At 43.1% G+C, this 13,572-nt stretch overlaps 1 protein-coding gene across 1 annotated transcript in view; it reads right to left on the bottom strand.

Annotated features, from left to right (window-relative positions):
• Positions 1–2,813: 2,813 nt before the first annotated feature.
• DAPK2 (death associated protein kinase 2) overlaps positions 2,814–13,572 on the bottom strand; it is a 75,400-nt gene continuing 64,641 nt past the window's right edge. Inside the window, exons 6-11 of the mRNA XM_050968713.1 lie at positions 12,235–12,364; positions 10,970–11,018; positions 10,538–10,564; positions 7,167–7,319; positions 4,981–5,026; positions 2,814–3,886 (exon numbers count right to left, since the gene is read on the bottom strand). Of these exons, the coding sequence (XP_050824670.1) occupies positions 3,236–3,886; positions 4,981–5,026; positions 7,167–7,319; positions 10,538–10,564; positions 10,970–11,018; positions 12,235–12,364 (1,056 nt within the window). The 3' untranslated portion in view covers positions 2,814–3,235. The remainder of the gene's footprint in view (positions 3,887–4,980; positions 5,027–7,166; positions 7,320–10,537; positions 10,565–10,969; positions 11,019–12,234; positions 12,365–13,572) is intronic.

Here is a 13,572-nt window from a genome sequence, read left to right as displayed (position 1 = left end):
GCCTCAGTCTCATTGAAAGACAATGTCACTTATGCCCCTAAGTCACTTAGAAACCTCTGAAAATTCTTCTTCCATCCTGTCTAATGTAGAATGTAAGTGTCTCAGGATGGGATGCACGTCTATTCTCTGTCCAACACCAGACACAGCTATTGTGCTACAGACAGGTGTAAAACAAATATATACATAAGCATGGTTTTTCACTAGTCTCCCAAAGTCACTATGAGAACATGGCACTTTCTGATTCATCATGCTCTGTGAACTGAATGAGAATACATTGTTGCTTTGTATATAAAAATAATAAACAGGATTATTCCTATAATCTTATGAACAGCAGCCCATTACATTTAAATCATTAGCTTTTCCAGAACAGAGGAGTGGGCTTTCTGGGGCAGGGCAGGTCAGACAAAGAGAAAAGTCTAACAGATCATCTCTCCCTTTGTCATCCTCTTTGTTCAGAGCATGATTATCTGAAAAAGGGGGATTTTGGCCACTAGGGCTGGAGAGTTTGCCTGAAGCTGTTGGCTACACTGGAGAGTTGCAGCGCTGGTGGTGGGTTTACAGCGCTGCAACTTACTCACCATCCACACTTGCAAGGCACATACAGCGCTGCATCTCCCTGGCTGCAGCGCTGGCTGTACTCCTGCTCTGCCTGGGGTATAACGATTGCAGCACTGGTGATGCAGCGCTGCTCCGCCAGTGTGGCCACCAAACGCGCTGTAATTGGCCTCCAGATGTATTTGGAGGTATCCCAGAATGCCTGTTCAGCCACTCCCAATAGAGCTGCAAATGCTGCAAATGTGGCCACACTGCAGCGCTTTCCCTCCCAGCGCTGTACAGCTGCAAGTGTAGCCATACCCTCTCACTTTTACCCTTTTAGGGAAAGCAACTGAATCCATTTCCAAAGAGCTATGAAAACAACACTGAGGCCCTGGCTACACTGGCGCTTTACAGTGCTGCAACTTTCACACTCAGGGGTGTGAAAAAACATCCCCCTGAGCGCTGCAAGATACAGCGCTGTAAAGCCTCAGTGTAAACAGTGCCACAGCGCTGAGAGCGCGGCTCCCAGCGCTGCAAGCTATACCTGTAGAGGATGTAGAGTACATGCAGCGCTGGGAGAGCTCTCTCCCAGCGCTGGCGCTGCGACCACACTCGAAACTTCAAAGTGCTGCCATGACAGCGCTTTGAAGTGCAAGTGTAGCCATACCCTGAGACATGGTATGGCCGTGCCAGAGCTTGAGAGCCCAGGGAGGAGAGATTCCTTGCTTGAGCATGTTGTTTGTACTGTGGTAATGCACAACATCAGTCCCATTGCAATAGCCGGCCCTGTACAAATCTAAGGCCCTGGCCCCCAGAGACTTCCACTGGAAGCACCACAGAACTGGCCATACAGATATTCTCTGACAATCTGCAGTCTTTATGTCAGGTCATTAAAAACAAGTTTGATTCCTGCATTGTAGCCCTGCTATGGCACGATCAAGTTCCCACTCTTTGATTCTCTGGGCCAACCCTGGCTCCGAAGCAAGTTAGAGCTGCTTCCAGGCAGCTCCAGGTTGCACCACTGGTAACGGCTCCTTTGAGGGACACTATGCCAGTCAAGGACTGCCATGTGAAACACAGATCCACCACACTCCCTCGTGGCCCATGACACACCCTTCATGCCAAGGGGGTGGGTAACAGAGGGAGAGAAAGGAGGAGTGAGTGAGTGTGTGTGGGAGAGAGACAACTGTGGTACAGATGCCCCAGCAGGGAATTCATTTTCTCTGCAGGGCATTTGCCACTGGATTACAGTCCCTTTGCAGTACCTCAGCCTCACAAAGGAACCATAAACCAGCTAGAGAATCTGGCCCTATAATCACTTTGCTAAATAGATGTTTAAATACCCCATTTCAGTCACAGACTTCCCCATCAGAGACTACAGCATCGTGAATAGGAGACTATTTATTGTGTCCATAACGTGAAATGGTTACACTTGTGTACATAAATACAGTCTGAGCAAATAACCTTTCCTTTGAAACACAGGGAAACGGTGCATTATTCAGTTTAAACACTGATGTTTTTTCCTTTTTCATAAGTTTCTAAAATGACCTTTGGAACAAAAACATAAAAGTCTCAAGTTCCTCCACACTGAGTCAATGAATTGTTTCCTTTGACAAACCTTTCTTATTATGGAATAAAAGTCAAAGTTCTATTGACACTGCCTGATGGATCATCATCCTCATAAATAATCTAATATTTGCACAGAAAAATATACATACATAGTTCTTCAGTCATTCCATTACAGATTTATCATTCTGTCTTTCAAATAAAATATTTTTGGTACATGAAACAAAGTACCTGTTTTTATTGCAAGAACTTCACATTAAAGGACTAAAAAGTATCTAACACTGGTCCCCAAACTTTTTACTTCGTGCCGCCCCCCCGGTCCCTGTCTGTGCCTCCCCCCTACCCCGCCTCCAGCTGGGTCTGGGAGCAAGGCTCTGGCTGGGAAGAGGGGTAAGGCACGCCAACAGGGTTAAGGGGGCCAAGGCTCAGGCCCACAGCTGGGGATAGTGACGGAGCCTTCCACGCCCCCGAGCTGTGCCCCCCAGAAATTCCTCTGCACCCCCCTGGGGGGGGTGCCCCACAGTTTGGGGACCTCTGTTCTAACAGCTGATGACAGTCAGAGACTGTATCCTGAATAATTAGCCTATCAAATAACCTTAACTTTCCTTCATTAGCTGTTATTTTCATGGCGTGAAATGATAAATCACTGCATCATCTGCTCCATTTTAAAGGGCTGCAATAACCTTCATAAGTGTTTTTAAGTATCTGCAAGACTATTTCCCTCATCCAAACAAGAATGCTACCAGGCGATTTTATAGACTTCAAAGCATATGTAATCTGGTAAATAAGGAGTGAAAAACTATTTCATTTCAAGTGAATTACCTAATAATTTTCAGGACTTGTATGTTTACATATTATTATAATGTTAGTGCAGAATAACTGCAGGGTTACACATGCCCTAAAACAAAGTGATTTCTAATTCTAAGGGTTCAGGAACTGTGCTGGTCACAACATCAGCACAAACACCACTGCAGAGTATAGGCTTTTGGTCAACATTTCCATATTTCTGTTTTAATGCATAAGTGATGGTTTTGTTCTGAAGTCACAAACTGAGATGATTTCTTACTGTTGCACACTGAGACAGACAGACAGCAAGATAGGGGTTCTAACGCAGATTTTTGCCTATTTACCATCACTGACTTGATTCTGCAACATCAAGATTCAAGCCTGCAAGGAATTCTTCACAGCAAGATCTATTTAACAGCTCCATTAGTGATTCATTAGTATCTTTGTTGAAAACAGAACCAAAGTTTCCATTCACACATGCATCATTTCCATTCTCCAGCTGAAAACTACTCATTAAATCCTGGATCCACCTGAGTTCCTCAGAAAGTTCCTGACTCAGAGATTCATACTGAGACTTTAGATCAATGTATTTCCCAGTGACACTTGCAAGACTAGAACCTACAGTCTTGATGTCATCCTGCAGATGCTTCTTCAGGGATTCAATTTTACGGTGCTCATACTTGAGCTGTGAAAGCTTGTGTCTCACATTTTCATTTTCTTCTTTGTACCAAGCTTCTTTTTCATTATATATGGAAACCAGAGCATCGATGTCCTCCTGCAGGGAGTCGTGGGACATGGTCAGAGTGCTGAAACCACGTTCCATCAGAGGAATGTCTTCTACCACACGGGCAAAGCGCTCAAAATTGACATAGGTGTTATTTGGTGGCATACTTGAATGGCACTTGATGGTGTACTCTTTCAGACGTTTTGTCTTCATCTGACTGTTCTCAGCCTTCTTGTTTTCTTGGACTTTTGTTTCTTCTATCAACTGGTGAGTCTTCAGACAGAAGAACCAGTATTATAGATTGATTATCAAGATTGCAAGATATTGCACAAATTCAACTCTACACAGCAGACAAGGGATGCAAACTGCATTTCCACAATGCTGGGGAGAAGCGTCGTTTCCAGTCATTCTCCTTCATGCATTTGATTAAAATAAAAGGGGTGATGGGACAAGCACTGAGCATTCATTCCCATGGGACAAGTGTAAATAAATGAAAGGGCTGTGAACTATTTGCATGCTACAGTTTGTGCCGTTAAATTCTCAAAACCATCAACATTTGTAGGGGAAAAAATAATCCTGAAAACACTCCACTCAATGTTTTGTACAATACATAACAAAATGAGAACAATCCAGTGTTTAAATATCTGTATTTGCCATGCTGAGATTGCGAAATGTATTTTCACTAAGAGATTTATCTACGGAGGCAAGCTTTGCTTAGAACAAAAACAACACACACACACAAATCCAAATACCAAGCAAATCCAGACAGCTACTAGCTCACTACACCAATGACATTTTGAAGGAGCTGATTTGTTTTCACATTTGGTATGGTCAGCTCTCAACACCCGAAAGCACTACACCAGAGGTATGGTTTGTGTCCATGCAAACATGATTAGAGATGAAAACAACACAAATGGTGTTCTAATACAGAATACTGTATGCCCATTTATTTATATTCCAGTTACCCCTACTTTGGCTTTATTGTAATAACAGAAGTCATGATTAAGGCTTGCAGAAATCCAAGATTTTGGAAGGAACTGAACAGATTTTTACTACGGTTTGTCGTGAATCCAAGGATCTCAGAGTGTTTAGTAGAGTTATTTCTCATAACTTACCTGTGAAGAAGGGGTGTATTCTCCCTGCTTTGCTCATGGGTGAAAGTGAGACATGGAGAGGTTAAGATTCACTGTCTGGTTCAAACTGATTTCTGAAAGCCATAACCATGATGAATTCTCTTGCCATTTAGGCACATAGCTTTAGCGTGGAAATATAAATTCCCATACAAATTCTGTATTAGTTTATCTCGAAGCAAATGTCCACCTGTTATAAAAGCATTACCCATATTCCGTCACTATCTTTGGGCTTACCGTTATCCAAGGGTGAGTGAGAGCTTCTTGAATTGAGAGCCGTTTCCTGCAATGAAACACACACTTAAATGAGAGCCAAGCTGCTTACCATACACTTCTCGCAGTGTGTTTATGAACCAACACTTTCATATTGTACCTTGTACCTATAACACTGTCACCTGTAGTGCCAGGATTACTTACAGTGAGGTACAACTTTCATGGCTACTTTACTCTGTAAGGCAGCAGGGTTCAGAACAGTTAGGTTTCTATCTTCAGTGTTAATACAGTGCTACCCTCAGCAGAGCTCTACTTAATTTTCATTTAGACTCAATGAAAATCTCTCCCTCTCTCATTGTTCTGTTAACAAGACGTGAAACGCTGCTAATGTTTCATGATATGTTCTGTCTTACTAGTCTAACATGCCAAATGAGTGAATTCTTCCTGCACACACTTGGTCTGACTTTTTCTCTATATCAGTTGATATAAGATTAATGTAATCAAAAAGGTCTTTAATGCACGAGCTATCATGTCACCCCTGGGGCTCTTGCTTCCTGAAAGCAGTATTCCTGGGCGGGATGCTTCAATACTAATCAGAAAATCTAACTTTCTCCTACACCCTAGCAGCACTGTGAACAGTACACTATCACCTTCAGGCAGGATGGGCATAAACATGGTATTGCCTTTGTAGCTGGTTACAGCACAGATTTCAACATGTCTGATATGCCTGGCTTGAAAGGCACTTGCTAAACCTGTGCAAAACATTCCCATCAGATGCCAACATATCCTGGGGTCTGAGGTTCATAGAAATGTTTACTGATGTGTTTGGACAGATACTCTAGCTGGCAGCCTTCTCCCAACAACTCCCACTATCTACTTTCTCCCCAGATGTCTTTAGAAGGCACCCTAGTAACCTGCCTTCCCACACCTTTCTCCAAGTGGCCCCTCACCTTGTTTTCAGGGGACATCTGATGACCACTCCCACTTGTACAAATAGACTCTTCAGAGGGCTCAGCAGCACATAACCCACAAGGATGCCCTTTACTCTCTCCGCCCACCCCAACATAATGCAGGAAGTGTGGCAAAGTAGTCCTGCTGCATCCAGATCATTACTAACTTCAGGAGCAGAGATCCCTCTCCTATAATCCCTATTGCAGTAGCTAAAGAATCTCTGTTGTTCCCTAATCAACATGAGGTAGGGGAAAAGCCCCATATAGCTGCTAGAGAAGTGCCAGGTGCACCTAGCTGATGCACAAGGGAGCATATTTGACACTAAGACAACTGAAGAGCAAGGAGTTTGAAGCAATATGGCTTGGAGTGTGGGAACAATTACCAACATCCACTACAGATCTGGAAAAAGAGCCATCCTGCCTCAGATGATGGACTCCATGAAGACAGCGAAGGGAAAATGGTGGCTTATAGGTGTGAACAGATAGGGTGTCCCTCTGGAGGTTTGAGACTGATGACACAAGCCTCCAAGTGAACACATAGGAGCTGGTTTGCTGACAATCTCAGCAAGCCAATCTGCAGGCTTTAGCATGTGATTAATAGATTCCCAGGCCAGAAGGAACCATTGTGATCATCTAGTCTGACCTTCTGTGTAGCACAGTCTGATAGAACTACCCCAAAATAATTCCTAGACCAGATCTCTTAGAAAAACATTCACCCTTGATTTAAAAATTATCAGTGATGGAGAATCCACCAGGCCCCCTTTATTGTTCCGATGGTTAATTACTCACTGTCAAAATTTTCTAGTCTGAATTTGTCCATGCTAAGCAGATGTTTTTGAAACACTGAATATAAAAACCAACCCTCTCACACACAGACATACTCACCCACCAAGGGCACATGGCTTGTGAGATGTCATTAGAGGCAATAACAAAAATTTAAGAATTACCAGACACAAGAACAGCTTCTAAAACCCAATAAACTCCAGTAATTTGCACTTCACAAAAAACCAAACCAATCCACCCTACTGGTGAAAGAAAATGCATGCCAAATTCTGCCACATTTGGTGAATTTTGGCACAGGGCATATTTGTAGGGCCTCTGTATACAGACATTTACAAGGGACACAGCAATACACCTGTACTTAATGACTCACTCTGGGACAGCGACCTACTCTGCAATGAAACCTCTGAACTGCTCAGCGTGCTCATTTTTGCCTGGGTGGCATGAAAGGCAGCCAGTCATTTCTGTACATTCACTTACCGTGTGTCTTTCACCAGGAGTTTCCGGATAAAGTCTTTTGCCAGATCACTGGTGTGACTGAAGAATTCCTCATCAAATTCGTAATTCACCGCTGTGATGTTGGCGAGAGTTTCCTGCTTTGTTTCTCCAAGGAAAGGGGATGCACCGCTGAGCCTGAATAGGCCAGACAGGAGGATCATGTTTTGATTGGGGAAAAATAAAGTTACTTTGACACAATTCCAATATTGTCATTTCACAATCTTGGAATGTGGGTCTCTCGTTCAGGGCAGCCAAGAAGATTTGGAAATAAAAGGCTCAAATCTTGGTCACCATATGTATATGGCTACAAAACAGACTCACAAAAGCAGCATTAATGTGTTTCCATGTGTGACAGCAAAGACCCTATTCATGGACACCCCCATCCCTGAGACACACTCAGGTTACTGCCACCCAGGGTAAGAATAATCCGCACTGGAGGAGAGGTCCAGTTGCTATGAATGTATCAAGGGGTACATGCACAAATACCCACAGGCTATGTCAGGGAATGTCCCCGCATAGTTCTCATCAAAGAAGCCAGGTTCAGTGGCCTCTCTGTAGGCTTTTGGGAAAAACTCCTGCCCTGTGCTGCTTTTCTGCCTGCAGTTCACTGGCAAGAATCTATGCACCCAGAGTTGGGCCCAACAGGTCCACATAGATAGAGAAAATTAATTGCTCAGATTTTTGTGGCCTTGCTCTGATTTCTGCAGGGTGGGAAGTGGACATGGCATTGATCAAAACTAGTCCCCAGGACAAGCCAGGGGACTTACAGTGCAATAAAATTGAACACAAAGAGCTAATTCTGTCGGAGTTCAGCTCCATGCTTAAAAGTGCAAGGATACAATGCAGTAACCATCCTCATAAAACACCATTCAGCAATCTTTCAGCTGTGATCCTGCTTGGCATCTCTCTCAAATGCAATTGACATCTTTCATCTTAGACTCATATTTACCTCAGTCCCACAAAAACCTGGGGTTAAAGCACTTCTATTAGAGTTCCTTTTTTTTAAATACCATGAATGCTTAGCCAAGAGAGTTAGTATAAATAACTCTTGCTGGAAATCTAAGGGTTCTTCATACTAAGGAAACTGATCCCATTAAAATACTACTACTATTCTTGCCTTCCCTGTTTGGAATTTGGTAGTGGAAGTTCAGGATGCAGTGGGCTCAAAACAGAACTGCATCAAACCCTTCAGATCTAAGAGGAGTGAAATTGCTTGTTTAAGTGATTCTGCTCACAATAGGCCTTTATCGTCCAACACTGTCACAGTGACCAAGGATCTTTTGCCTAACTGGACTTAATAGGCAGCTCCATGGCTGTGCAGCTTAAAGGGAACTTAACTGGGGAGGTATGAGGTGGGGGGTAAGAGTTGGCTGCTGGAAGGAGTCAGGGTTCTCACCTGGTATCTGACCAAAGAAGTCAGACTGAGACACACACATAGCTTGAAAAATGGAGTTCACTAGAGCTTGGCTGGGGGCTCTGGGCTGATCAGAATGGTCTTGCTTTAACCTTCCGTTCTCTATGTTAACCTAAGGACTTCCTATGCAATGTTCCAGTGGACTAATAAACCCTACTGTTTTCACAACACTGTTTGAATGTCACTGAAGAGGCTAGCAGACGTGTATCAATCCCTGGAGAACGTACAAGTCTCTACCAGGAATCCATCTCGTTTGGACTCACCGAACAGAGCTCACAGTATGAAGCAGGAGTGCTGCAGGCCCAGAAGTCCAGTCTAAGGAGGTGGAGAAGCCAGCTGACTTACTCTGGAGGAAAAGTGAGACCCCTAGCAGGTCTGGTACACTGAAGGGGTTCCTCCTAGAGCAGTGATTCTCAACTTGTGGCCCAATCAGCATACAGGGGCGGCCATGTGACATCCTCAGGACCACAGCCAGTACTGGATGTGGCCCACAGTGGTAAACAGGGTGAGAACCACTGCCCTAGAGATTGTTCCAAAGCTGGGGGCATAGCACTAATCTTGTGGATCTGTGACACACCCCAAATACATAGCGATACAACAGAGCCAGGATTAGTGGAAATCTACAGGGACATATTGTTTGCATTTCTCTTTCTTTTTTTTTTTTTCCTAATGGAGATTTAAGGTATAAGTAGAGGTGGGTCAGACAAAACTCCTGTTTTGAACAACCTGGAATTAATGGGGCAAGCCCATCTCTAAATACAAAGTTGTTGCAGAAGGTTTCTAGGTAATTTCAACCAGCTGGAACAATGCAAAATCAAAATCAATGTTTCTATCTCTCTACAGAGCAAGGTATATAAGTAGAAAAGAACTGCTCTATTGGAACAGAGCACTGCTCCATTCCCTGTATTATCCTGCCTCCAGCAAAGGCCTGTGTATGCAACACTTCAGAGGAAGGTGAAGGCCTCTCAGAACACCTGGCTATCTGTGCAATACTGTAATCACAGGGTAAGCATTCTAGCTTGGTTCTTCTCAACATCCAGTCTCTCTTCCCATCCATCTATGAACAGATGTAAATAGCAATTTATGAAGACTTTGATGTCCTATCAGGTTCAGATGTATTCGCTGATGACGTGAAGAGTGGAGATAAAGATCAAGGATCTGGACAATTTTAGAATTGCTCTTTAGATGCTGGTGGGCTACATAATGTGTCTCGGAGTGTATTCCTGTGCTCCTTACGGTACCCCAGGGCATAAGGGACTTCATAGCATCCCGATTGTGGTGTCAGCTTACAGCCCTTTTATAGTGGGCGGGGTCTAAGCTCAGGGAACAATCCAAAAGCTTTCAGCATGGCTTGTGGGTGTGTTTAATTGTGCTCCACTTGCTTTGCCCACCAGAAAGAGATTCCTCTTTTAAGCCTCTCTAGCTTTGTTGGGCCCGATGCTGCAAAGCTTGCTAAAGCAAAATTCCCAACGAGGCCAATGGGAGCTCTGGGTAACGTCTGCAGCACGTAGCCCATTGAGCCCACCCAGGAGAACCCCAGGGCTAGAGAGGCTGAGATTTAAGTGGGATTTTCAAAAGGGCTTGGTGTTGGCCTAACTCTGTTCCCACTGAAGCTGGTGGGTGTTTGACGTCAATGGCAACAGAGTTCAGCCAACACTTGGGAACCACTTTTGAAAATCCCACACTCAAAAACATAAGAGGCACAGGAGCTTCGTTGAGGCATTTGCTGGTCATTGGTCCTATCGCCTCTCTTTTAGTTTCACGTAATTTTCTTTGCGTTCTCTGTTTAAAAGGCCTCTGGATATCACTTGTCCATCAATCCCTTGCCCCATTTCTGCTGTGCAGCTCCTTCCCTAAGGGATTGATAAGAGCTACTTTTCACTAGCTTGCTACAACTTTTACAGCTGTTCCATACAAGTGGATTGAATTCTGTACTTACAGTATGTAGGTGATGACTCCTATGCTCCTAGAAAACAAAAAGAGCAACTAATTGTAGGTTTTATACATGTGTGTGACATCAGTCAATTATAGCTGCTAGATTGGCAGATGAACCATGATATTAGCAGTCAGACAAAACCTATGTAAAAGTCAATATGAATTTTGGATACAGACTCAAAAGACATGGATATCTGGGGGTTCTTTATATGGGTGTCTTAAGTCATGTTGGGTTCACGGTGGCTAATTAGCTATGATACATGTCAGAAGCATAGAAGTTTACTATAAACAGCAGGTAAAAATTGAAGAAGTGAAAGAACAGCTCTTTACTGTGTGTCAGCATTGTCTGATATGTAGAGAATGGATTTTACATAGAGCACCCTTAAGAAACTAGCAGTAAAGCACCTTGGAAGAAAAGTTAATGTTGAGAACTTACCACATATCTGCAGCTAGCCCAAGTGGTTCGTAGTTCACTATTTCTGGAGCTGTAAGAAGCATTTATTCAAACGTCAGCAACAGAGTGAGTAATTAATTTTAGCAACATGAATTGTATGTGTAGGTCAAGAATTACATTAGTCCTTGGTAAAAAGCAGACCAGTAATTATATAAGGTAATTTCTGTTTGAAGTTCTACAATGGTGTGTGCGAGTGGCGGCAGGAATTTAAGCTCCCAAACGGAGAGCTAATTTAGAGTCAATAGAGAATGAAAAGGGATCAAACAATAAAGGACAGGAAGATATTACAATCCACCTACAGTACTAATTATACCTTCAACAACAAATTATTTCATGTAACAGCATCCCTAAGTGGATGGATCTGAGCATTTTCTCCCAAATTATTTCAGAATGGCAATAAACGGATACCACTCATGCCCAGTCTTTACTTAGTAATTGGTCAGTCAGGGACTACTGTAGCATAACTTGCCCAAGGTTTCTTTCCAGCCAACACACCATCCAGTACTATTGTTGTCAGCTGTTACTGTAGCTTCTGTAGAAGAAACAACTTCTGGATGAAAAATATCCATGTGGAGGACTGAACAAAGGAAGCGATAAATGGCAAAGTATTGAGGAGTGAAGAGGTGTCTATAACAGGGCAGCAGGGATCAGTGTTTATTTAACAGCTTCATTTATTATCCGGAAGAGAAAGTAAATTAAACTGAACAGATCTCTGATTGGCAATAAGGACCAAGAGATAATACAAGCAAACCTCAAGGTTAGAAACGTGATCAGGAAGTCACAACATGACAGTCGGCCTGAAGTAATGAAAGGAAAGGAGCTATAATCCAAAATAGGTTAAATGGGAGGGAGTTATACTTACAAAGCAGTAATATCAACAGAGACCTATATTACTTCATTTTATAGATGCAGAGTGGCCCTGACTTGCCACAGGGAGAGTAAGAAGCAGAGCTGGGATTAGTGCTAGGGGGTTCCTAAATTTCAACCCTGAATTTATTTCTCTAGCTCACGAATTTGACAGCACCCTGATCTCTTCAGCTCAACAGCTACAGTTTACAGAAGGTGCAACTCGGCTGCTCCTCCGAGAAGATTCAAGCAAGCCCTCTAGATGCTGTGCACCCAATGGGGTGGCAATTTTAGGGGACTGAAAAGGTGGAGGTGTTACTGGCTTCTCCCTGAATTCACGAAGGTGTTGCTGGCTTCTCCAGTGAAAAGCTGTAACACAAAGGAACTGCTTGAACACTCACCTACAAACTCTGGTGTCCCAAAAATATTCTTAAATTCAACTCCATCTTCTATTTTATGAGCGAGGCCAAAGTCAATGACTTTTATGTGTGGAATGGGAATATTCTTGTCTAGAAGCATAATGTTTTCAGGCTAAAAATAATGAAACAGAGATTAGCTATAGTATTTGTTAGGAAGCTAACAGATCAGCCCAAGCAGTATCCCTGGAGTCACCTTTTCATACTTGTACATGTTTGCAATACTGCAGAACAGGTTAAAACCACAAACCTACTCCTGGCGATGCAGACTTCATTGTTTTGATAAATTGAACATATTTATGTAATGTGACATTGTCAAATCAGAACTTGACAGCAGCAAAATTAACTCTCCACAGTGTCTGAAGCCTCCTGCTCAAAAGCAATAATTCACTTCACTTATTGCCTTTATTCTTTTCTCTCACAAAAGCTGCAGCGTTTCCTGGTTCCTAATAAGTCAGAACCTTCCTTGTTCTCTTCACCAGTTGCTTTCTCTTTCTGCCTGCCTGTGTTTTTTTTGTTAATTACAGTTGTTATGGCAGGATGAAGATAAAATATACCTGGTTTCCAGGGAAATGATGAGACACTAGAGTTATTCACATAACTGTAAATAATTGCATGGCTCAGCTAGATGCGTTATGAGACTGACATGCTGAATGTGGTAGAACAACACAGAGGGTGAGCTTACCATGGCTTGGTCCCTTCCACAACAGTGGGGTAGGTTCAGATCCTGGGATGAGGATCTGAATGGCCCTGAAATTGGAAGGGGCTGGGATTGGAGATTCTGGCCCACCTCTAGTGACAAGCTATTCTAAGAACACATGGAGAATTTCTGACTGTTATGCAACCAAAAGCACCAGGCCAAACTCAATAGAATTGTGAAAAGAGAACCATTAGCAGTCCCTAAGCAGCAGGTTCGACTCCATACTCTGCACAGTATCTACTCATTATTTGCCCCCACTAACTTTCTTAGCCCCTATCAGTCCCCCTTTATTTTATAGTTTTTAGAGCAGCATGGCTAGCACAATTCAGCTCCGATGAAGAGTTCCAATGCTATTAAATTTTCTTTTTTTATTTATAGCCTGGAAGCAACAGTCAGAGAGTTTGATTCCCTGCTGGCAGCTGCCTGACCATTTCAGAACTAATTCTTATGTGCAAGGAGCTACTGCTAACACACACTCTCATTCTGCATAACACTTGCAGACAGGCTACATGAATAATTTATTTTCACAGCCATTGGACTAAGATGATTTTAGCTCCAGGCTAACTATGCTGGTTTTCTTCTGAAGATTCAGTGCATACAGCTGCCAGCAGTGTATGCTCCTG

The sequence above is a fragment of the Gopherus flavomarginatus genome, chromosome 9 (genome assembly GCF_025201925.1).
Source record: "Gopherus flavomarginatus isolate rGopFla2 chromosome 9, rGopFla2.mat.asm, whole genome shotgun sequence".
Taxonomy (NCBI): domain Eukaryota; kingdom Metazoa; phylum Chordata; order Testudines; family Testudinidae; genus Gopherus; species Gopherus flavomarginatus.
The sequence above is the reverse complement of the archived record's forward strand: the minus strand, read 5'-3'. Positions and strand labels throughout refer to the sequence as shown.